The sequence below is a fragment of the Chrysochloris asiatica genome, unplaced genomic scaffold (genome assembly GCF_000296735.1).
Source record: "Chrysochloris asiatica unplaced genomic scaffold, ChrAsi1.0 scaffold00215, whole genome shotgun sequence".
NCBI lineage: Eukaryota > Metazoa > Chordata > Mammalia > Afrosoricida > Chrysochloridae > Chrysochloris > Chrysochloris asiatica.
The window spans coordinates 1916872-1941177 of record NW_006408733.1 but is presented as its reverse complement, the minus strand read 5'-3'; the positions used below and the strand labels follow the sequence as shown (position 1 = coordinate 1941177).

The 24306-nt window shown below is 43.2% G+C and overlaps 1 protein-coding gene across 1 annotated transcript in view; it reads right to left on the bottom strand.

Annotated features, from left to right (window-relative positions):
• FSTL4 (follistatin-like 4) overlaps window positions 1-24306 on the bottom strand; it is a 676535-nt gene that overhangs the window by 47287 nt on the left and 604942 nt on the right. Inside the window, exon 8 of the mRNA XM_006872911.1 lies at window positions 15310-15430. Within this exon, the coding sequence (XP_006872973.1) occupies window positions 15310-15430 (121 nt within the window). The remainder of the gene's footprint in view (window positions 1-15309; window positions 15431-24306) is intronic.

The window sequence follows — 24306 nt, the reverse complement described above, 5'->3', positions numbered from 1 at the left end:
TGTGGAAAGAGACACTGGAAAAGCTCCATACCATCAGCTAAAACTAGGCCAGGGGAAGACTGTGGAACAGTCCATCAATTGCTTGTATGCAAGTTCACACTAAAGCTGAAGAAAATTAAAACATGTACATGAGAGCCAAAATGACCTTGAACGTATCCCATCAGAATTTAGAGGTCATCTCAAGAACAGATTTGATGCATTGGATACTACTGACCGAAGACCAGAAAAGCTATTGGATGATGTCAAGAACATCAAAAAGAAAGAAAGCAAAAGTTCATTAAAAGGACAAGAAAGAAGGACAAGACGAAAATGAATGTCAGAAGGGATTCTGCCACATGCTTTCCAGCATTGAGATACTAAAAAAGCAAATGGAAGAAATGAGGAGGGGAGGTAAAAGAGCTGAACAGAAAATTTCAAAGGACAGCTCGAGAAGACAAAGTCAAATATAACAAAATGTTCAAAGACCTGCAGTATGAAAACCAAAAGAGAAGAACATGCTCAGCATTCCTCAAGCTGAAAGAACTGAAGAAAGAATTCAAGCCTCAACTTATAATATTGAAGGATTCTATGGACAAAATATTGACTGATGCAGAAAACTTCAAAAGAAGATGAAAGGAACACACAGAGTCACTCTACCAAAAAGAAATGGTCAATGTTCAACCTTTCAGGAGGTAGCATATGATCCAGAACCATGATAGTAAAGGAAGAAGTCCAAGGTGCATTGGCGGTATTGGCAAAGAACAAGGTTCCAGAATTGATGGGATACAAATAGAAATCTTTCAACAAACTGAGACAGCACTGGAGGCACTCACTCATTTATGCCAAGAAATTTGGAAGACAGCTACTTGGCCAACTGATTGGAAGATATTCATATTTGTGCCCATTCCAAAGAGAGGTGATTCAACTGAATGTAGAAATCATTGGACAATATCATTAATATTGCATGAAAGTAAAATTTGTTAAAGATAATTAAAAAAACAGCAACAGTACATTGACAGGGAACTGAGAGAGGGTTATGTTGGATAAAGATGAGGACATTGAACGAGGGCTATCATTTCTGATGTCAGATGGATCTTGACTGAAAGTAGAGAATACCAGAAAGATGTCTACCTGTGCTTTATTGGCTATGCAAAGGCTTTCAGTTGTGTGGATCATGAAAACCTATGGACGATATTGAGAGAGAAGAGTATTCTGGAATACTTAATTGTGCCCGTGAGGAACCTGTATGTAGACCAAGAAACAGTTGTTAGAACTGAACAAGAGGACACTGAATAGTTTAAAATTAGGAATGGTGTATGCCAGGGTTCTATTCTTTCACCATAATTATTAAACCTGTATGCTGAGCAAATAATCTGACGAGCTGCATTATATGAAGAACATCAGGATTGGAGGAAGACTCATTAACAACTTGCAATATGCTGATGATACAACCTTGCTTGCTTAAAGCCAAGAGGACTTAAAATACTTTCTGATGAAAATCAAAGACCACAGCCTTTGGTATGGGTTGCAACTCAATGTAAAGAAAACAGAAAATTTCACCACTAGACCAATAAACAACATCCATATAAAGGTAGTAAAGATTGAAGTTGTCAAAGACTTCATTTTGCTTGGGTCTACCATCAACATTCATGGAAGCAGCAGTTAATAAACCAAACGACGTATTGCATTAGGTGAAATCTGCTACACAAGACCTCTTTAAAGTGTTGAAGAGTAAAGATGTCAGTTTGAGGATTAAGGTGTGCCTGACCCAAGCTATGGTATTTTTAGTAGCCTCATATGCACGTGAAATTTAGATGATGAATAAAAGACGACCTTAGAGAATTGATGCATTTGAGTTATGGTGTTGGTGGAGAATATTGAAAGTACCATGGACTGTCAGAAGAAGAAACCAATCTGTGTTGGAAGAAGTACAGCCAGAATGCTTCTAGAAGCCAGATGGCAAGACTTCATCTCTCATACTTCAGACATATTATCAGGAGGGACCATTCCCCAATGAAGAACAATATCATGCTTGGTAAAGTGAAGGGTCAGCAAAAAAGAGGAAGATTCCCCACGAGATAGATTGGCACAGTGGCAGCAACAGCGGGCTCAAGGGTAGCAGTGATTGTGAGACTGGCACAGGACCGGGCACTGTTTGGTTTTGTTGTGCATAAGGTCACTGTGAATTGGGACCTACTTGGCAGCACTAATAACAACCACAAAGCAAAGAAGGGATCCTTGATGTAGTGCAGTTGGTAAAGTACTCTGCTGTTAAGCAAAAGGTCAGTGATTTGAACCTACCAGCTATTCCACAGGAGAAAGGTGAGGCCGTCGGTTTCCGTAAAGATTGACTGCCTAGTAAAACCTTGCTGGACAATTCTGTTTTGTTCTACGGGTCAGTATGAGTTGGAACCGACTTGATAGGAGTAGGGTAAAGTAAAGACACTTGGACATTAAGTTAAGTAAAATGCACATATCACACTCTGAAAAGGTGGGTGATGAATTCTTCCTGAATTCACTATGTTTTCTGGAAGTTCCTGTTTTCTGATAAAATAAAGCAGATTTTTTTTAGGGCCAGAACAAATCAATGCTTAATGTAAAAGGAGGCTTTGGTGTTGATCCTGGAACCTGAGCAAGGTCGTAGATTTCTAGTGATTTGTGCTTGGGTTGGGAAGGGAGCAAAAGCAAAACTCCAGTGTACATTATCAGAAATGAACTCTAGCTCCTATCAACACTTCTCAGCAGGCTGCTAACAATTCAATTAATTCAGTGTGTTTCAAGTCTTTCATCTGGTTGATAAGGGAACAAAGTGTGTGTATTTGTGTGTGTGTGTACGTTACGTGCGTGGTAGGCAGAGGAGAAAGCCAACTAGGTAAACTGCAAAGGGCATAATCTCTGACTGGTCTGTTGTGAAGTGCCGTCAAGTTGGTTCCAACTCATAGCGACCCTGGAATAGGATTTCCAAGGAGCATCTGGTGGGTTTGAACTGCCAACCTGTGGTTCTCAGTTCAGTGCTGATCCTATAGAGCCATATCAGGAGTCCACTGAGTGGCCTAGAAATGCTTAAACAATATGAGTTCAGAGTGATTCTATGTCAAACCACGCAGAATAATTAAATCTGGGTTACTTCTCCACTTTTTTTTCTTCTTTTTTGAAAAAAATTTTTTGTCTCCAATTTATCAGCTCCCATTGTCTCCTTTTATTCCTTTTCCTATTATTGTGAATTGCATGAAGGTTTACAGAGAAGATCATCAGTCATGCACTTTGTTTCATCTCAGTGATTGCAATCCACTCCAAGCAATAACAGTTATCCCATTTCCTCCCTGTGGTTAATGTTTCCATTCCACCCTCCTTCCTGTCCACTTTCTCTTTGTTCACAGTTCTGTGGGAGAGTTTCAGGGTGTGGTAGAGGGACCTTGTTATGATGAGGCCACTGAAGTAGATATGTAGTAGCTATGTAGGATTCCAGCTGATGCACATCTGGAGGGCTGCTTGGAACATAAAAGTGTGTCTCTCTTCTCTGACTCCTGTTAGTTCAGAGGAAAGAAATACTAACATTACTAACATTTCTAGGAAATGTTTCCATACTCTGCATTTGGTGGAAGGTGAAACAAAGTTCAGGCTGAATAGATAATAGCTTTTGACTTGGGTAGGTTGTTAATTTAAGTACATAGATAGAACATGTGGGCCTAGGAGGGCTGGGCAGTTATTAAGTGTTGTACAGTTGGTTCTGACTCATAGCTGCCCTGTAGAGGTTTTCCGAGGCTGTAAATCTTTGTGGGAACAGATAGCCTAATCTTTCTCCCTCAGGTTGGCTGGGCAGTGGGAAGCTGCAAAAGAAGACAGAACACTCAGCATTCTAGTTTGAGGGTGGCTAAAGGAGCTCTGGTAGCGTAGTGGTTACGAATCGGGCTGCGAACCTTAAGGTCAGCGGTTCGAAACTACCAGCCGCTCTGCGGGAGAAAGATGAGGCTTTCTACTCCCGTAAAGATTTACACCCTCGGAAACCCTGTACAGGGTGGCTATGGGTCGGAACTGACTTGATGGCACTTAACAACAACAACAAAGACAGAGTAGGGTCAGTAAGGTGGGAGGGTTTAAACTTGAGCTCTAGTGTGGCACTATGGGTTAATGCACTGGATTGCAAAGTTGGTTTGAACCACCAGGTCAGTGGTTCAAGCTCACCAATTGCTCCTTGGAAACCCTATATAGGGTCATTATGGGTCAGAACTGACTCAAAGGCATGTAACAACAACAACACCCCAAAGTAAACCTAGCGAAAGTCAGGGGGGAAAACCATAGAAATAGAAATAGTAATGAATGATTCAATTAGAAAGCCAAGGGGAGAAAAATAATAGAATTGCGAAATAAATCTCAGAGTTTTATGCTTGTAAACCCCAATAAAACTGTTAAATTTCTGGCAAGTTTAGAGTTAAAAAAATGTGAAATGAAGACATTTAATTATATATAATAAGTGTGAACATCTCAATGAAATGGCTCCTCTAAAAGGAAACGTCAAATTGACAACATCGAATAAAAAAGAGGATATTTAAAAAATTCTTGAAAGTTCAAAAGGAACCGGTTTAGTTTTATAGGGAGTTCTTTCATACATTTAAGGGGAGGATACTTTCTAGTGCAGAGAGAATATTCTAAATTATATTATGAAGCAAATATAACCTGGAGATCAAAACTTGACAAAGTGAACACAAACAAGACGCCAGACCTATTTCATTAGGACATTATATAGCAAAATCCTAAGTAAAATATTAACAAATCTCACCTAGCCTGGTATTGAAAGAGTATAATGTGACCAAGTATAATGTATTTCAGTGACTACTATTAGGAAATCTATAATTAATCATATTTGAAGTCAAAGACAGTTAAAGGAGGAAAAAAAGCACATTTGATTCTCTTGCTAGACACTGAAAGAACCTTTGAAAAAAAGTCAAAATCCATTTCTTGGGGGAAAAATTAATCAATGAAACATGCACAGGATTATATTTTCTTTCTACATTGAAGAATACCTCCATAAAAAGGAACAATACCATCCTTTTAGAAATGGTGAACCATTAAGTCAGAGAAAAGGAAAAGAGAAAAGGAAAGGAGGCAAAATTAGACACTCAACATTATACTGGATGTTGCCAATGGAAGGCAAACAATGAGAGGTACAACTGTTTAAAGGATGGAGAAAAATTTATATGGTAGTATCGAGCTGGCACCGACTCATAGCAGCCCCATGACAACAGAACAAAACACTGCCTAGTCCTGTACCAAACTCACAATCTTTACGACATTTGAGCCCATCTCTGCTGCCACTGTGCCAATCCATCTCACTGGGGGTCTTCCTATTTTTCTCTGACCTTCCATTTTACCATACATGATATCCTTCTCCAGGGACTTGTCCCTCCTAGCAAGATGTCTGAAGTATGAAAGACAAAGTCTGGCCACCCTGGCTTCCAAGGAGCATTCTGGTTGTACTTCTAAGACAGATTGGTTTGTTCTTTTGGCAGTCCATGGTATTTATAATATTCTCCTCCAACACCATAGCTCAAATGCATCAATTCTTCTATGGTCTTCCTTATTCACTGTCCAACTTTTGCATGTATATGTTGTTAAGTACCGTGGAGTCGGCTCCGACTCATAGTGACCCTGTACAGGGTTTTCAAGGCTGTAAATCTTTACAGGAGTAGAAAGCCTCATCTTCTCCCACAGAATGACTGGTAGTTTTGAACTGATGACCTTGAAGTTAGCAGCTTGATTCATAATCACTACATAAGGTTAATGAAAAATACTATGGCTTGGGTCAGGCACACTTTAGACCTCATACTAACATCTTTAAGGAATTCTTGTGCATCAGATTTGCCTAATGCAATATGTTGTTTGATTTCTTGATTGCTGCTTCCATGAGTGTTGATGGTTGATCTGAGCAAAATGAAGTCTTGGCCAACTTCAATCCTTTCTCCATTTATATGGATGTTATTTATTGGTCCCAGTGGGAGAATTTTTGTTTTATGTTAAGGTGCAAACCATACTGAAAGCTATAGTCTTTGATCTCCATCAGTAAGTATTTTAAGATCTTTTGGCTTTCAGCAAGCAAGGTTGTATCATCTGCAGGTTGTGAATGAGTCTTCCTCCTATCCTGATGCTATGTTTTATTTCATATAATCCAGTTTCTTGAATTATTTTCACAGCATACAGATGATTAAGTATTGTGAAAGAAAGAATACAACCCTGGTGCACAACTTTCCTATTTTTAAACTATTCAGTGTTCCCTTGTTTTGTTTGAATAATTGCCTCTTGGTCTATGTACAGGTTCCTCATCAGCACAATTAAGTGTTACGGAATACTCTTACTCCACAATGTTTTCCATAGCTTGTCATGTTCCACACAACTGAAAGCCTTTGCATAGTCAATAAGGCACAAGTAAACATCTTACTCATATTCTCTGCTTTCAGTCAAGACCCATCTGACATTAGTAGTGATATCCCTCGTTCCATATCCAACATGAAGAAATCCATAAAATTTTACTGAAGACATGAAGAAAGACTGAGATATATTCTTGGATATCCACTTCCATTGAGTCGATTCTGACTCATTGTCAGGGACAGATTAGGACCCCTGGGCCTCTCCTATGCTGGCTTCACAGATGCCCCTTAACCTTAGGTCTTCCCTCTCTAAACACAGACAAGAAGGAAGAGATATCTTACTCCAACAAGAATAGTAACATTGATAGGGACAGACTAGGGATATCCTGAACCCTCCGCCTGCTTTGGCCTTAGAGAGACAGCCTGGAGACAATGAGAAAGAAAACAGGACCTGAGACCCTGATAGAGAAAAATAACATCAACTTCAAGAAAAACAACCAGCTGCAAGGGAAAGAAGCTAGTGAGGGAACCTTAAAAGCATAACCACCAACCAGAGTCAGCCCATAAAAACAGCACCAAGCACAGACAACCACAAAGGAAACAGAAGTGGGTAAGCATTCCGTTTTCAAGAAGCCTGTACCCTTTTACTAAAAATCAAATACTCCTCCCCTTTCTAAAGGTGTATCAGGGAGGGGCAGCATCAGACCTGCCCCCGGGGGGAGGCATCTAGGATCAGGAAGAGAAAACTGTACTTAATCCATGCTCCCCAATTCCATAGTATTGTCTCCACTCTTGGAGACATAACCACTTCTCTCATTGAAGTGGACTATTGCTTTGCATTAAAGGGTTTCTGAGTGAAGGCTTATTGTACTTGTGTGAATTAGAAGCAGCAACACAGTGAGATGGATTCTTCAGACTGCTGAGAGAGGGGAACCAGGGAAATGTAAAATCATTGCAGCCCAATAGGACAGAGCAGAACTGTTCTCTAAGGTTTCTGAAACTGTAATTCTTCACAGGAGCAGATGAGGCTCCAGGCTCTGAGGGAATACCTGGCCATACATCTTCTCAATCCTATATCACTACAGTCAGAGGATGGGGCTTCTGACTGTCTAGCAGGATAAGGGTGGGGCAGGATCTACTGCTGTGTCTCTGAAGCTACCAATCATGTCCTTGACCCCAAAGTAAGTCTTGTGTCACATTTGGTGAGAAACAGAAAGCATCTAGGAGTCCCTGGGTGATGTAGACAGTTGGGTGTGCTTGACTACTAATCAAAAGGTTGTTGTTGTTACATGCCGTGGAGTTTCTGAGACTGTAAATCTTTAAGGGAGCAGAAAGCCTCATCTTTCTCTCGCAGAACAGCTGGTAGTTTTGAACTGCTGACCGTAAGATTAGCAGCCCGATTCGTAACCACTACGCTACCAGAGCTGGTAGATGGTGTGAACTCACATAGAGGTGTCTTGTAAAAAAGGCTTGGTGATCTTCCAAAAGGCCTTCTTTGACAACCCTATGGAGTTCAGTAGTAGTCAACTGTATGGCAATTGGTTTCTGGGTGGAGGGCTGGGATCCTTTTCAGGGTGGGATTGTAACTTTATACCAGCAACATGGCAAAGACCCATCTGGTTTTCTCTGACTTTTTCTTTGATGTTAATCTGCACACTAAAAATCATCTGAAACTAATACATCCTGAGCAAACACATTCATTTTCTTTTAAATTTGCAAAACCTTTGAATAAGAACATTTGAATACATAACACAAAGGCCCATTTTCTTTGGGCAACATCGATCATTTACAAGGTGAAAGGCAGCATAAATATGTCCTTAAGTAAGAAGTACAGTCACACAAAAAAGTACTAAAGCTGGAGTAATAAGCAGATTTGTGAGATTATTGTGTTTTGGGGAATGAATTGAGGTTTGTCTGAACCATAGGGAGGTTGAGGGTGTTTTTAATTTAATGGATTAATCATTTATGTCTGAAATGCTTACTCCTTCCTATGAAAGCAATGCGGGAGGTTTGCTTGGAGTTATAAATCATGTCAGTGTTTGGGCCTCATCTCTGGGAAGCCTGGTCTATACTAACAATTTAAGGGAAGGAGCAGCCAGCCATTCGGAAGGATTCCCTTTAAGCAACCAAGTCAGAGCAGAGTCCTGGGTGGAGAAGCCCCAGTCACCAGGGAGCCAAGGAAGGGAGCACCTCTAGGCAGAAGAAGCCCGTGTCTTATTTCTGGCTTGTCCAAGAAATAAATGGCTTGGACCATCTGTGCCAGCAAAATATGAGCAGTTTTCAAAAAGTTTGTTGAAAAATGGAGTTAAAAGATAATGGAATAGACACAGGATATCTTAGGTGCTGGGGTAGTGGTGGTGGCAAGACACAAGAAGGGGGAGGGGAGTGAAAGAACAAGGCAGATGGGAGAACAGTTAGGCAGGTTTGCATGGGCTAAGTGGAACAGAGATTAATAATGATGTATGCACAACCTTGGAACAAGAGGGGAAATAATGTTAAGATGCTTGGCTGTCTTTTGAATCTTGGTTTCCCTGACATACCATTGTAAAATAGACACTTGAGGGGGAGAGAAAGGAATAACCAGAAATCACCATAGAAAGCTTGTATGGAGCTAGAACTTGCCCAGTGAAGGAGGCTTCCTGTGGAGCCTCTGCATTGCATAAAACCATAGGTGGAATCCTGATTCCCATCCAGAATCTTCTGAGGTGGGAAATTTCCACTTGAAAAGACAAGAAGACCAGCCTGGAGCAGCTAGAACAGAAGATATTTCTTGAAAGAACGACTGGTAGGGAAAATAAAAAACAATAATGGCAGTCTGATTGATTGACTACTACAAGAACAAGCAAGTTGTTCACCTAAGAGCCATCAAGGCAAGTGGTCGGGCTCTCTCAGGGAAAACCCCCTTCTGAGACTAAGACTCAAGGGGAATGCATGAGCAGGCATGTGGTCTGGCTGGTGACCACGTTGGTCACCGATAAGGGGAAGTGGGGGAAAAACAGCAATGAAGTTATGAGCTAAGTCCGACCACATTCAATAGACTCCTGTGAATCCAGATTGAGACCTGGTTGGCCAGCGGTATGGCAAGACCTGGGGTCTCCTGGGCCCAGAGACAGTGACATAGCCACAGAGGACTAGAGCGGAGCGTGAAGTGTCCAACTGATATGAAGTGAGGGGAGATGCACAAGAACACCCATACTTGCAGATACTACCTGGCTTCAATGGCTGGATGATCAGAAGTCAACTAAAAGAAGAAAGAAGAGGAAAACAAAAATTTGCTACAATTTGATGAACTTGACCTATATTTATGGATGTAAGAGATCAAAAGAGGGAACAAATCTTTACAGCGAGGATCATTTCTACCACCTTGGTACACAGGGTTAACAGAGATGGGCAACTTAGACATTGGCTACCCAAAAGGGGGAGGGGCTGCAAAGGCAAGAAGTGACTGGCTTACAAGCTTTCAAGAGGGAGCCTAGATCCAGAGGGTGTGGGGGAAGGTAGAAGCTCCACTGAGTGGTTTTCAATCTGCCTGGATGAGGCTGATGAAAGGAGATGGGGATAAGACTCTTGAGTACAGTAGTGAATAATTGTTATCAGGACTGACTATGAGGGTTGAAAATGTAAGGGTAGATGTTTTGTAACAAAAGGAGGGGAGTGGTTGATTTTGCAGTCCAGGAGCAGAGGTCCTTGGGACCATCAAGGGAGAAGAGCAGAGTGTGGGACCCTACCTAGAGAAGCAGTGACACCAGAGATGGAGGCAGAAATGATGACATGGAGAGATGGAAAGGCTGGGGACTCTGGACTCAGGGAGGGAGAGGGGCTGTGTGCTGGTAGCCAGGCTTGTGGGGTGTACTCTTTGGTTGTTTGATGATGCAAGGAGAGGATTGTAATTATTGCAATGAAATGAAATACAATAGGATGAATGTAAAGCTAATGTTCTCCCATGTAAACTATCACATAAGTCACAATAAAAACTTAAGAAAAAAAAAAGATAATGGAATTTTTCCATGGATTCTTTGAAGCTGCCTCATATAGTTAAGTATGGCTTGAGACGCACTCAACATGTCCCCTATGTCTGCTTCACTTTGAATTTGGAATGATACCCTGTGACAGGCATTTTCCCAAATGTTTACATATATAACCTAAGCCAATAAGGCTGGAGCAACTTTTGCTTTTCCCATTTTTACAGCCCTGGAGCACAGCTTAGCTGGTTTTAAACCATTCAGGTGTGTGCCAGGGCTGTATTCTTTCACTGTATTCATTCAATCTGTATGCTAAGCAAATAATATGAGAAGCTGGGTTATATATGAAGGAGAATGCGATATCAGGATTGGAGGAAGACTTATGGACAACCTGCAGTATGCAGATGATATAATCTTGCTTGCTGAAAGTGAAGAAGACTTAAAATACTTCTGATGAAGATCAAAGATCACAGACTTCAGTATGGGTATACTCCAGTGTAAAGAAAACAAAAATCCTCACAACCGGATCAATAAATAACACCCATGTACATGGAGAAGAGCTTTGGTAGTGTAGTGGTTATGAGTCGGACTGCTGACCTCAAGGTCAGCTGTTCAAAACTACCAGCCCTGTTCCCATAAAGATTTACAGCCTCAGAAACCCTATACAGGGTCTCTATGAGTTGGAACCAATTACACAGCACACCACCGTATAAATGGAGACAAGATGGGAGATGTCCAAGACTTCATTTGCTTGGATCCACAATCAACACTCAAGGAAGCAGCAGTCAGAAAATCAAATGACATATTGCATTATGCAAATCTACAGCATAAGATCTCTTCAAAGTGTTTAAGAGCAAAGATGTTACTTTGAGAAGTAAAGTATGCCTGATCCAAGCCATGCTATTTTCAATAGCCTCAAATGCATGTGAAAGTTACACAACCCTAGAGGAACTGATGCATTTGAGTTATGGTGTTGGAGAATATTCAAAGTACCATGGGCTACCAGAAGAACAAACAAATCGGTGTTGAAAGAAATACAGCCAGAGTATTCTTTAGAAGTCAGGATAACGAGACTTTGTCTCTCATACTTCAGACATGGTATCAGGAGGGACCAGTCCCTGGAGAAGAACATCATGCTTGTAAAGCAAAGGGTCAGCAAAAAAGAGGAAGATTCCTAACAAAATGGGTTGGCACAGTGGCATCAGCAATGAGCTTAAGTGTAACAACAATTGTGAGGATGGCATAGGACTGGGAAGTGTTTCGCTCTATTGTGCATAGGGTCACAGTGAGTTGGAACTGACTCGACGGCACCTAACAACCACAGTAACGTGTTTACAGGAGAGTTTATTTACTTGCCTAGGACTATATGTTAAGGATGAATGAGAACCAGGAATCCAGATCTCTTTGACTCTAGTGTTCCTGTCTTCAGCCCTTGCACAGCAGTGTTTACAGTTCCAAACTATACTGTACACAGGCAGGGACAGTACCCACCCAACTGTGCTGTTCCTAGGCAAAGGTATCTCCATCTTTTGGACCTAAAACCAACCCCATTACTATTGAGTTGATTTTGATTCATGGCATAGAGTAGAACTGTAGAACAGAGTAGAACCACCTCATGGGGTTGCCAAGGCTGTAAATCTTTCTAAGACCGTCAGTCTATATGGAAGCAGACTGCCACATCTTTCTCCTGCTGAGTGGCTGGTGGGTTCAAACTGCTGACCTTTGGCTTAGCAGCTGAGCATTTAACCACTGTGCCACCTGGACGACAGGCCACCTATTAACTTAAAGAAGCAGTGATTGGTCAGGGACACCCTCTCCCCTTCATCCTTCACTCCTTTCTATCTCCCATCTGATTGAGGAAAAGACCTGGTACAGCAGACACAGAGCACTGCTTGCTGTCTGTCTGTCCCAGGTACTGCCTCAGCTCAGTAAGTCACCGACCATCTGCCAGGCCAAGGGGGGACAAAGCTGCACTCAGCCAACACTGCTGGACAATGAGTCCTAACTTTATCCAATCCATTCAGAGCCATTGTTCATGATTTTGGCTCCGGCTTGGGATGGTTGGGGAAAAGGACCAAATGAAGCAGATGAATTTGTTACTGCCTCTCTCTACTTCCTCTTGAGAATCCATAGCAAGGCAACATTTTCTCTGTCCTGAGCACCAACAGGGCTTGCCCAGGTCCTCCTGCCTTGTGGCTAATTCTCCTTTGGCACCTGCCTGAAGCCTGCACAATGTCTCTGTGAGCTGTCTCTCCTGGGAGCCTGAGCAGCACCTGGAGTCTGCACAGCTGGCTGCTGCACTACACTTGGAGCCTGTCTTTCATACCATTCCATGAAGGGGCTTTAAAAGGCCATGGGAAATGTCCATTATCTTTTAATTCAATTTTCCACCAACTTTTTGAAGTCCCCTCATATTTTCAACAACAGTTTCCCACACAGATACAATTTTCCTCCCTCTACATTCAACACAGCAAGTTTAACTTCTGGACTACTTAAAAAACTTCACTCTGGATGCCAGGTCATCAAGCAATGGCCTTGGGCCCTTAGAAGGCAACGATTGGCTGACTTTAGGATGATCCTCCCATGAGGGGACTGATAAATGGATCCAAGTGCCACCCAAGTGCCCTGTAGTCTGCCAAGTCCAGGGACCTCATGGGCTCTTGGATTTCACGCCACCCTGATGGGCTGAAGACAGTGAGCCGATTTAATGAGGTAGAAAACACATCAGAGGGTGCAGAGGTCCCAGCATGCTTCCTCTAATTCTATTGCCAGCACCTCAACTAGAAGAAAAGTCGTAAATCTCATAGCAATTAGGAAATGGATCTCAAGGAGTCTTTCTCCGTGCTGCAGTGGCAAGGTTCTTGCTCTTTGTTTAGACTCTGATGGTCAAAGGCACCCTTTTCAGTGGAGAGAAAGCAATCTCTGGACTGTGGCTAGGAGTGGTAGAACCTGAAAAGAACTTGCCAACATCCACTATACATCCTGTTTCCCATCTGAAGGAAGACGTTTCTTTCTGACATTGACCCTGAGTCACCTTATAGTGTTTGTGGGCTGTGCTCCTGGAATTCAGCACTGAGAGTTAGGAACTGGCTCTATTCACATGAGCACAGAATTCTGGGGAGCATGTGGCACAAAACTCTCCTGATGCCATGAATCATGAATTTGCCACTCAATAAAGAAATCTGAGCTAGCAAAGCATCTTGCAGAAGCTCCAGCTCTCTAGATGGTCTCACCTGTGAGTTAGTCAGATTTCTTTGCAGTTGACTCCCTGCCCCTCTTCAAAGGTCTGCTGTAGAGGAACTAAAAGGGACCCTGGCTCTGGCCCTCTCCCTTTGCACTGGTTCCTGTGAAGTGGGGGCTGAATGGGGGTGGGCTGAGCTGAGGATCTTGGAATATGATTTGATTTCTCTTTTCCAGGTTTGAGAATCTAAGGAATTTGGAGAGAGTCACTCAGAGTTATTTTGCCACAAACTGGTCCCCCACCTTCACTCCTGTGTGTCTCCTGCCAGTTTGTAAGTGGTAAAGCTTTCTTTATGATGCAGAACATGAGCTTGATCCCCTGTAGGGACCAGAGTCCCAGCCTCGGTTGGTTCTCTTGGGGGTGTTAGACTGGAACCTCTGGGTTATTTCTGGCAAAGTCCAGAGACTTCATTATAAGCTTGCATTCAAGCCAACAAGTACACCAGTAGAACCTCAAAAACTCAAGCCATATTTCAGCTCCAGGGAAATTCTAATATGGCTTAGGAGAGCAGAGTTTACCAAGGTGTCCTTAATGGCTTGTTACCCTGCATCCCGGAGGTAAGCAAAGCTGAATATCATGATGTGGCCATTTTCTACACCTTGCTCACTTTCTTCTCTAAACCAAAGCTCTGACCACCAGCTAGCACAGGAATCTTGGGGTTGATTTGGAATGGCCACAGTCTTCCCTGGTACATGAATATCCTGCTCAGGCCTGCTCTGTGAAGGGAATGCACCCAAGGCTAGGCTTGGTGGTTGTTGTTGTTGATTGTGTGCCGTGGAGTCAGTTCCAACTCATAGCGACCCTGTATAGGATTTCTGAGGCTGTAAATCTTTATGGGAGTAGAAAACATCATCTTTCTCCTGTTGAACAGCTGGGAGTTTTGAACTGCTGACCTTGAGGTTAGCAACCTGACTTGTAACCACTATGCTACCAGAGCTTGGTTAGATGAGTATAATTTCACTGGGGGGTAGGGTGGGGGGGGTGGGCCGGGGGCCAATTTACTATGTGGGCTTAGTCTTTGGCCTGCTTGTTTTGAAGGTTGTGGTGATAAGGTGGAAGCCTCTAGCAGTGTAGTCCAGACAGATTTTGTTAGCTCATTTACCGGTTGTATGATCTCAGCCAAATGACCTCATCTAGAAACTCATCTACTGAATGGGATAGTTCATGTGAAGAGCCCAGCACAGGGATTGGCTGTTGTAATGAATGACATTATAATCTGGAGGAGGTGAGGTTTTCCACGTGTAGGAGTCATGGCAATTCAGGGGCTAGTGAGAACCAAGGAAAGCCACCCCGTCCTCCCAACTTGGTTCTGGGTCAGCCTAGGTTCACTGAGCTTTGGAAAAGAGATGGAAATAAGCTCTTGTTGTAGGAAAAAATGTCCCCAGATTGAGCAAGTGATACAGTTCCATACTGTTTGCAAAAGAGAATGATTTTAAAAACACACTTTCTGCTTCTCACATTTATCAGACCCCAAGCCACATGCTACAGTGGCTTGCTGGGGCCTTGGCTGCCCAGCATGATGCACCTAAGGGACCACCCTCATTAGCACTTGAATTAACTTCATCAGAGGTGACTCTGGGGGAAGTCAAATTTGTCAGATATTGTCCTTAGCCCACCATTTCTCTTTATGTATGAAAGAAATGAGATATTTTGGGTCTAGATGTTTTCCTCTGAAGATAATACAGGAGGGGGCAAGGATTGTTCTGGGTAGCATTTTGGGAACATTTTTCAGGGAACAACATGCATAGAGCCATTTACTAACCATTCACCTGCAGGACGTGGGTCTGGAAAAGTTCCTCGTGGCCAGAGGCATGGCATGTGTAATTGCCCATGTGGATGGTGGTCACCTTGGTGATGTACAGGGAGTCATCCTCTCCGAAGTCCTGCACGGGGCAAAGAACACAATGAGGCTGGTTCAGAGAACACAACTGAGTAGGCTGGAAGGACAGCCTACGCCCAGTGGTTTGCCAGCAAGGCAGAAATCTTGTAGCTGTGCGGGCTTCCTTTTCACTGACCCCCTTGATCTAGCCAGAGCTGCCTTCAAGGTGGTATGGGCCTCTATTTGTTGGTATACCATCCTTCTTCCACATCCATTTAAAATTTTGTTCATATGACACTTCCTCCATGAAGCCCTGCTTGAACACCGCTCCCTCCTACCCCCCTCCCCCCATTCCACATATACTCCCTTCTCCAGTTCAATGAAATTCACCGTGTCCTCTTCTTTTCCTCTTGCTGCCTGCTTAAATGCTCGGGACCTTGTCTACTTGGTGAACAGCTCTGTTTCTGGTGGGCAGACCTTGTTTACCTTAGGGGTTGGCAAACTTTTTCTTAGGGTCAGATAAATATTTTTTGGGCCATAAGCTTTCTGTCAACTACTCAACTCTTGCCACTATAGTGTAGACAGACAGCCATCACACATTTGTAAGGGAATGACATGGCACTAATGACATTAAAAAAACATGGGGGTGGGGGGTGGAACTTGGCCTACAGGTAATAGCATGCTGATTCCAAATGATTTAAGGCATCTTGCAGAGATCTAATAGTCCAAACCCCACACAAGCCAAATCCACTGCCATCAAAGTTGACTCATAGCTACCCTATATAGAATTTCTGAAACTGCAAATCTTTCTGGGAACAGAAAGCCTCATCTTTCTCTCAAAGAACAGTGGTAGATTGGAACCACTGACTTTGGAGTTAGCATTCCAGCACCTCACCCACAGCACCACTAGGGCTCCAAGAAAAGGGAAACAGAACTATGAGGATGATGGGGCAAACAAGGAACAGGGGTAGAAACATAAAACAGAACCAGGAGGTGCTGATACCCAAGGGTTCCATGAGGAATGGCCCTACAAGACTGGTCACCATGGTTTCTGCAGTTATACAAGGCAGGATCTATCTTGTTGGGCCATTGCACAGGGGAGGGACAGAGCGGCAGGGGCGCTTTGGCGGTGTTGATGTTCCTTGATGAGCACTTGCCACAAGCACTCCCCAGGGCCTTGTCTGTCCATGGTGTTCTGTTTTGCAGAACATGTACAATGCTGGTGGCTTGCAGGCACTGACTGCAGACATACTATGGAATGGAATTTTCCAGTGTTTCCTGGAGATCTCTCACCAGGCTTGGCCTTAGCTACCAAACACTTCTGAAAACATGGTGCTCAGAGCAGACAGGGTGGAGATGGTCCTCATTCACTGGGGGGAAACAGGTCTGGGGCAGTGCAGTCTGAGAGGAGAGACAGGTTTGTTTTTTCTTTAAAGTTTTTTTATTATGGATTGAATGAAAGTTTACAGGGCAGATCGTCAGTTTTACATTCAACAAATCATACACCTTGTTTCATTACAATGATTATAATCCCCCCCATGTACCATCAGTTAACAATATTTCTCTCTATTCACTTTAGCTCTTTTAAAAACAAAACAAAACAAAAAACCACTCAGGCATATATAATAATTTAAACCACCAAAGGGCACGTTCTGCAAGTCTGCCCCCTGGCCACCAGCTCTTAGTCCCTCTCTTCTCATGAATCTAGAGTCCTCACAGCTGTTCCTTCTCTCCATGTTCCCATCTCTGCCGTTGCTGCTTCTCTGGATAAGGTCTCACATTCTGCTTGTGCTCTTCTCCCCAATGGTCCCAGGGTCCTCTGTTTCTGGACTGTAAGATTAACTACTCCCCCATTTTTGTTACAAAACTTCTACCTTTACAAATGTGACAGTCGCAATTAGTCATGATAATAATTACTCACTAATGAATGATAAGGATATTATTCCCATCTCTTTTAACCAGACCCATCTAGAATAGAAAATTATTCAATGGGGACTCTTTCTTCCCCCGTACACTATTAAACTAAACTCTCCCTTGAAACTTTGTAAGCTAGTCACTTTGTGCCTTTATTGTCCCCTCATTTTAGGTAGCCAATGTCTAAGTTGCCCATCCCTATCTAACCTGTGTACAGAGGGAATAGCATCAATACTTGATATAAAGACTCCTTCCCTCTCTGTTGGTATTTAGGTTACTATTTCCATGAATATAGGTCAAGTTCATCAAATTGTAGCAATTTACCCTCATTTCCTTTATCAAAAATTTTGTTCTTTTATTTTTTGTAATCTTCCTCTAGTAGAGTTCTGATTATCAAGCCATTGAGGCTAGGTTTGGGTGTTCTTGTGTGACTCATCTCACTTCATATATCAGCTGGATGCTTTACTCTCAGCTAGGTTGGTGGTTCAAGCTAATCAGCTGCTCCTTGAAAACTCTATACAGGGTCACTATGGGTTGGAATCGACTCGAAGGCACTTAACAACAATAACAACATAGCCCTCTGTGGCTATGTCCTTGTCCATGGGCTTAGGTGTCCTCAGGTCTCACCACACTTTGGACCAACCAGCCTTTCCTCTTTTCTCTCTCATCTCCAGGTCAATGGGAGTCTGTGGAACATAGTTGAACTCAGCCCATTTCTTCATTGCTGCCTTTCCCCCTCTTCCATTCACCAGTAGACCAATATGGGCCTAGAAAACTTACATGCCTGCTTATGTGTTACTTGTTGAGTTTCAGTCTAGAGGGAGGTTTGTCCTGAAGGGACTGGATTGCTTGCCTTGATGGATTCCCAGAAAACAACTTGCTTATTCTTATAGTAGCCAGTCATACTGCCATTTTTGTTTTGGGGTTTTCCTGATGATCTTTCTCTGAAGATGTATCTTCTGTTGCTCTAGTTATTGCAGGCTGGTCTGCTTGTCCTTTCTAGTGGGAATGTCCCACCTCAGAAGGTTCTGGATGGGACTCAGGACTCCACTTAAGGTCCTATACACTGCAAAGGCTCCACAAGAGGCCTATTTCACTGGGCAAGTTTTAGAACCCCTTTTAGGTATTCCAATCAGTTATAGGCTGAAGACAGGCTTACAAACTTTCTATAATCATGTTTCCTGACATTCCTTTCTACCCAACTCAAGCTTCCATTTTACAATAGTAGGCAAGGGAAACCAGTATACATACTCTTCAAACTATGCTTTGATCCTTGTATCACAGAGCCCTATTGTTCCAAGGTTGAGCATGCATCACTATTTACCTCTATCACATTTAGCCCATGCGAATGAGACAGGCTGGTTTTAACTTGAGTTCTGCCACTTGACCTAATTGTTCCAGCACTGGTTTTTCCACTTGTAAGGAGTGCCATGCTTCCTCATAGAGGTGTTGGGAGAATGCATGTGGATACATTTTGGAAAGTGGGGAGTGTGACATGCCTGAGAGATATGTAATTATTATCATCATCATCATAAGATACAAAACTTCTTCTGGCCCCATGAACCAAGCCATCTCCCTGGCCCTGTCTAAGGGTCTTTTGCACAGAAGCAATCTGATGGCAGGAGGGGTGGAAGGCCAATAGGCAGAGTGGCACAAAGGTTGTTGCAGGGCAGCTCCTTGGGCCCCACATGCTCCTTCCTGGAAACACTGACCACCTTGTTTCACTCCAGAAGGGCCCAGACACACCCACCATGAGGTTCTTCAAAGATGCTGTCTGGGCAATTACGCAGTGAAAGGGTGTGGGTCCAACTTGAGGCTTGGGGTAGGGCAGAGATGGGCTAGTGAGTAGCAGATACATACTTTATTTTCAGTATCAGGAAAATAATTCTTGACAGTGCTCCCAGTGGAGTGAAATACTGGCGAGGCTCCTGGAACCCGACAAGTTTACTCTGAAATACTGCTCTGCTTAAAACAGCTCCATTCCTATGACTCTGCAGAAGTCTCAATAATAAAAATAAAACACCAGCTAGCTGATTTGTCCTGTCTTATAACAGAGTCATAAAGGGTTCATACCTGAGTTGCTTATGAAAAGTTAACAGTCAATTGTGGAAAAGACATATTTCTAGTCTAAGCGGTTTTCTATGTTAAAACCTAAGTGTTGAGGAAAATATATTTTGTCTGGAGTCTTGGTAGTGGGGTGGCAAGTTGAAAGAGAGATGGAGATCTGGGTATAGCACCCAGATGGTGGGAGACTTGTAAACTCCTCAATGCCTTATTTGGTTGGTCCCAGAACAAATTCCAAGCCAAGGGACAGAACAAAACCTGTTTGCTAAAGTCTGGTGCTGGAGCCCTGCTGACATTTCCCCATGCACACCACTGCTTCCCTGAGCTTTCATACCCATGGTCTTTCCATTGAGTGCCCTGAAGCCACCTCCCCACACCCTACCCCAGCCTTGCTCTTGTAGCTGCCTTGATGAGAAGGGTTGTTTTACATGGTTCCACAGAAGAACATCATGCTTGGCAAAGTGGAGCGTCAGCGCAAAAGAGGAAGACCCTCAACATGAAGGATTGGTACAGTGACAACAGCAATGGGCTCAAGCGTAACAATGATTGTGAGGTTGGGTCAGGACTGGCCAGTGTTTTGTTTTGCTGTGTATAAGGTTGCTATGAGTTGGAACCTGCTCGACAGCACCTAACAACTCCAGCATTGCTCACACTCAGGGTTGGTCTCTCTGTCCCTTCTGATATCAGATTGCTTCTGTGGAAATGACAGGGGGATGGTTTAATTTTGGCTCCCACCCCATAGGGGTTTGCTTTTTGTTTTGTTGTATGGTTTTGGTTTTCAAGGTGTTTAAAATTTTTTTTTGGTTTGTTTGTTTCCAGGGAGCCAAAAGCCAAGAAAAGCTTTATTAATAATAACAGAGCCCCTGGGTGGTGCATTTAGCTGCCAACCTACAAGTTGGAAGTTCAAGTCCACCCAGAGTAGCCTTGGAAGGAAGACCTGGCAATCTACTTCTAGAAAATCACCCACTACAAACCTATGGAGCAGGTTCCCTATGGAGTACGGTTCTACTCTGTCACACACGGATTGCCATGGGTCAGAATTGACTCCATGGCAATTGGTTTGGCTTTTTAATTATAACATGAAAAATCACAGCCCCACCCAAATCTCACTCCCCACCTTCCAGAGATCCCACAGACCAACTGCACATCTTTCTGTGATGGCCCGGTACTAATACCAGCTCATGGTTTCCAAGTACTTATGATATGTCGGGTAATCACAATGTTTAATCCACACCAAAACCATAGAACCAAAGAAAATAGAGAACCAAAGAAAATAGACAAATCTCTATGTGGAACTAGAGCTTTCCTTCAAAATGCATTCGGGGTGTAACCTGTCTACATCGCTACCACCTAGGTCCCAGTCACCATCTCATCTGGGGGATGGCAGTGACCGCTGCTTTTACTCCTGTAGTCTCCTGTTCACACAGCAGCCCAGAGGGGCCCATTAAAGCACACGTCAGATCACGCCCTTCCCTGCTCAGGGTGTCCTGGCAGAGCTGCAGGTCCAGCCCATGGGCCAGCACATGTCATCTGCCCAACCTGTCTCTCAGCCCATCTCTATTCTCCCTGGGGCATTTCATTCCAGCTTCTCTAGGCTCTCTGCTGTTGCTCTAACATACCAGGCATATTCACGGCTCTGAAACTTGCTACTTGCTGCTCCTTCCTTCCCAAAGGCTGGCTGGCTTGCCCATTCTTTCAACACTGCTCCAAAGCTCTCCCTCTGCTGCCTCCGTAACCCTCTGCACCACCATCATTTCTCTTCATAGACTGTTCTTTGAGTGGGTCTATCTCCCCTGCTAGAATCTGTGCTCTCCTGGGATTCATGTATGCTGTGCACCCCACGCCCAATACATAGTTGGCTCTCAGTAAATATTTGTGGAGTGACCTGTACATGGCACAGGGCTAGGTTTCTCTAGGGACTGCATCTACTTCCGGTTCTTTGGGTTTGGCAACCGAGGTGCCTACCTCCTGCTTTCCCATCCACCAAAATGCTGCCTACTCACAGTGTCAAAATCAGGATTTCTCCTGTTTCCCCACCCTGTCTCATCCTCCAAACTGCAGCCTTGAGGGGACTTGTGGTCTGTTGGCATTTCTCAGGTGACGGCATGCTGGAATGGCCCAAAGAGAAGGCTTGTCCTTGAGCAGCAGGCTGGACAAGCCTGTGCATTTACTCCCAGACTCAACTGAGGACTTTTGGTACAGCTCTTACAAAATCATTGAACCTCTCAATCTGTTTCTCTCTCTCTTGTCAAGTGCAGGTCTCAGATCCCCTGGGAGCAGAGGCATAACTCTTGGGTAATCACTTAGGTGCTGAGGCATGTACACCAGCACTTCAAGGACATGCCAGGCTGTAGGCTGCACTTCTTTAAGCATTGAACTCATTACCAGCCTGTGACTTCAGCTCTGGGGAAAACCTGACTTTGTAATAAATAAAACAATGTCTCTGGGCTAAAACAATAGGCATCATATAATTATAGAATAAAGTGCATATTGTTTTCTGGAACATGAATACTGACTACAGAAATCAAATTTACTTCATTGGATGTGAGAAAATTACTTTAAAAATTGATTTATAAGAAGCTACATAAAACTAAACCTGTAATCCTTCCTCTTCTGAATGTTCTTTGAGATGCCTCTGAATACTGCTATCAATGCCTGATTGCATCCCTGTAATTGTCTTTTTATGGATGGCTTGCCCCCCCCCCCCACCAATGCATAAAAATATATTAGCAAAATCAAGGTTCTTTCTAGAAATAAACAGATGCCAGATTAGACCATTCTTTGTATTGATGCACATTCGTTTTTGGGAAAGAGACAATTTTACTTAAAGACCTGGTATTCGACTTTTAAATAGCTATTTTCAAAGTACTTGCCTTTAATAAAGAAAGAAAGTAATTAAATGAGAGTTAAGTATTAAACAATATTTAAGTAGAGGTGAGGTGGAGGATGTTGTCATAGTGACTCAGGTAAAAGAAATACAAAAATGAGCCCTCAACGCCTAATATTTAGTGATGAAATGTTAAACAGAAGGATCCAGAGTGATTTTTGAGTTTAGATTAATGGTACTATCAAAGTTACCAGTTAAAATTCAGTTCGGAAACATTTATCCAGAGCTTTCCTAACTCTCCCCTTCTCAGGTTCTCTTTGGGGAGGAGGAAGAGAGGAGAAGGTGTCCCCTTCCATACTTGTCAGATTCCCAGTTGTCACTCACTGCCATAACCCACAAACCCTTTAACACAGTGGAGCCCACATTGAGCAAAATGCAGTATCAATTGCATATATAAGAAGTCCTGGTGTGGAGCCGTGAGTTAATGCACTGGACTGCAAAGTCGTTTGAATTGCAAGGCCAGTGGTTCATGCACACCAGCTGCTCCTTGGCAACCATATGTGTTGGAACTGACTCGACAGCACTTAACAACAACAACAACAATATTGCACATATACACACTTGGCTGTCTATAACTGACCAGCCTGACCCATACAGACTCCCATATTGGTTACTTCCTTCTTGCCCCTTTGCAAGAACCTGCAGAACTAGTCCTCTTTCTCCAAGTCCTCTAAAAATGATGTCTCTGTAACTTGAGGCAATCTGTAAGTAGCTGACTGAGGCCCAGCTCTAGACAATCATGTTTAGTGTAAACAACCCAGAGTAGGTCTCTCTTCCAGTGTAGTTCTAGGTCCAAGAAAGGCAGCTAGAGGCATGAGAGACAGCACCAAGGGGATGGCCCCTGGCTTTTCTAGGATTTCAGGGGACCTGTGGTCATGGACGGGTATCTGCTGGTTGATGTGATTATCACAGAAAAGGCACTTGCATCTTCTGTGAAGCCTGTGATGCCCCCCTTGGGGCCCGGGCAGCATAAATCCCCAGGCTGAATGTCTCACTAAGGACACCAGCTCCAGGCTATAAGCTGGACTGCGCTCAAAGCCAAGACAGTCAATTGGCATTTATGCTGCCCTTGAAACACTCCAGGGAGGACTTGATTAAGTTTCATTCCACGGCTCATTGCAGGGACCAAAAAGACTTGCTTGAGGAATTTTCTCCTGACATGGTATGTAACCCCTTGTCCATCATTTTATCATACTGTGGTGGCTTGTATATTGCTGTGATGCTGGAAAGCTATGCCACTAGTATTTCAGATACCAGCAGATAGACATGTTTCAGTGGAGCTTCCAGACTAAGAAAGACTAAAGAAAAGGAAGAAGAGGTCCATTTCTGAGGGATAAGCCACTGAAAACCTTTGAATAGTGGAACATTGTCTGGTATAGTTACAGGAAGGAAGATGAGCCCCGCAGGTTGGAAGGCACTCAAAATATGTCTGGGGAAGAGATGCCTCCTCAAAGTACAGTCAATTCTAATGAGACGAACGGAATAGACCTTCCTTTATTGATAGGGCATAACTCAAAATGAGGGGAAAAAAAACCCCAGCTGCAAACACCTATTAATAATTGGAACATGGAATGCATGAAGTATGAATCTAGAAAATTAAAATAATAAAAAATGAAATAGAATATAAAAAGTTCAAATGCCTAGGCATTAGCTGAAATGGACTATTACTGCCCCCCCCTTTTAAAAATGTTTTATTGTGAATTATGTGATAGTTTACATGGGCAAACACTAGCTTTATATTCATCTGGAATAAGTATTCCAGAATAATCAATCACCAATAATATAGCAATGTTCTCATTTTCATTGCCATGGTTAAAATCGCCTCTATGCATCATCAACCAACCAAAGGGTATACCCTGCAAGCCTGCCCCCCCCGGTCGTCAGCACACAGCCCCTCTCCCTCTCTGGGTTTAAAGTCCCCAGCTGCTCTATGTCATCATCTCTGTCTCCATCTCTGGTGTCACTGTTTCTCTGGGTAGGGTCCCGATCTCCACTTTTCTCCCTTGATGGTCCCAGGGCCCTCTGCTCCTAGACTGACAAGAAAATCACTCACTTCCTTTTTTTTTTTTTTTTTT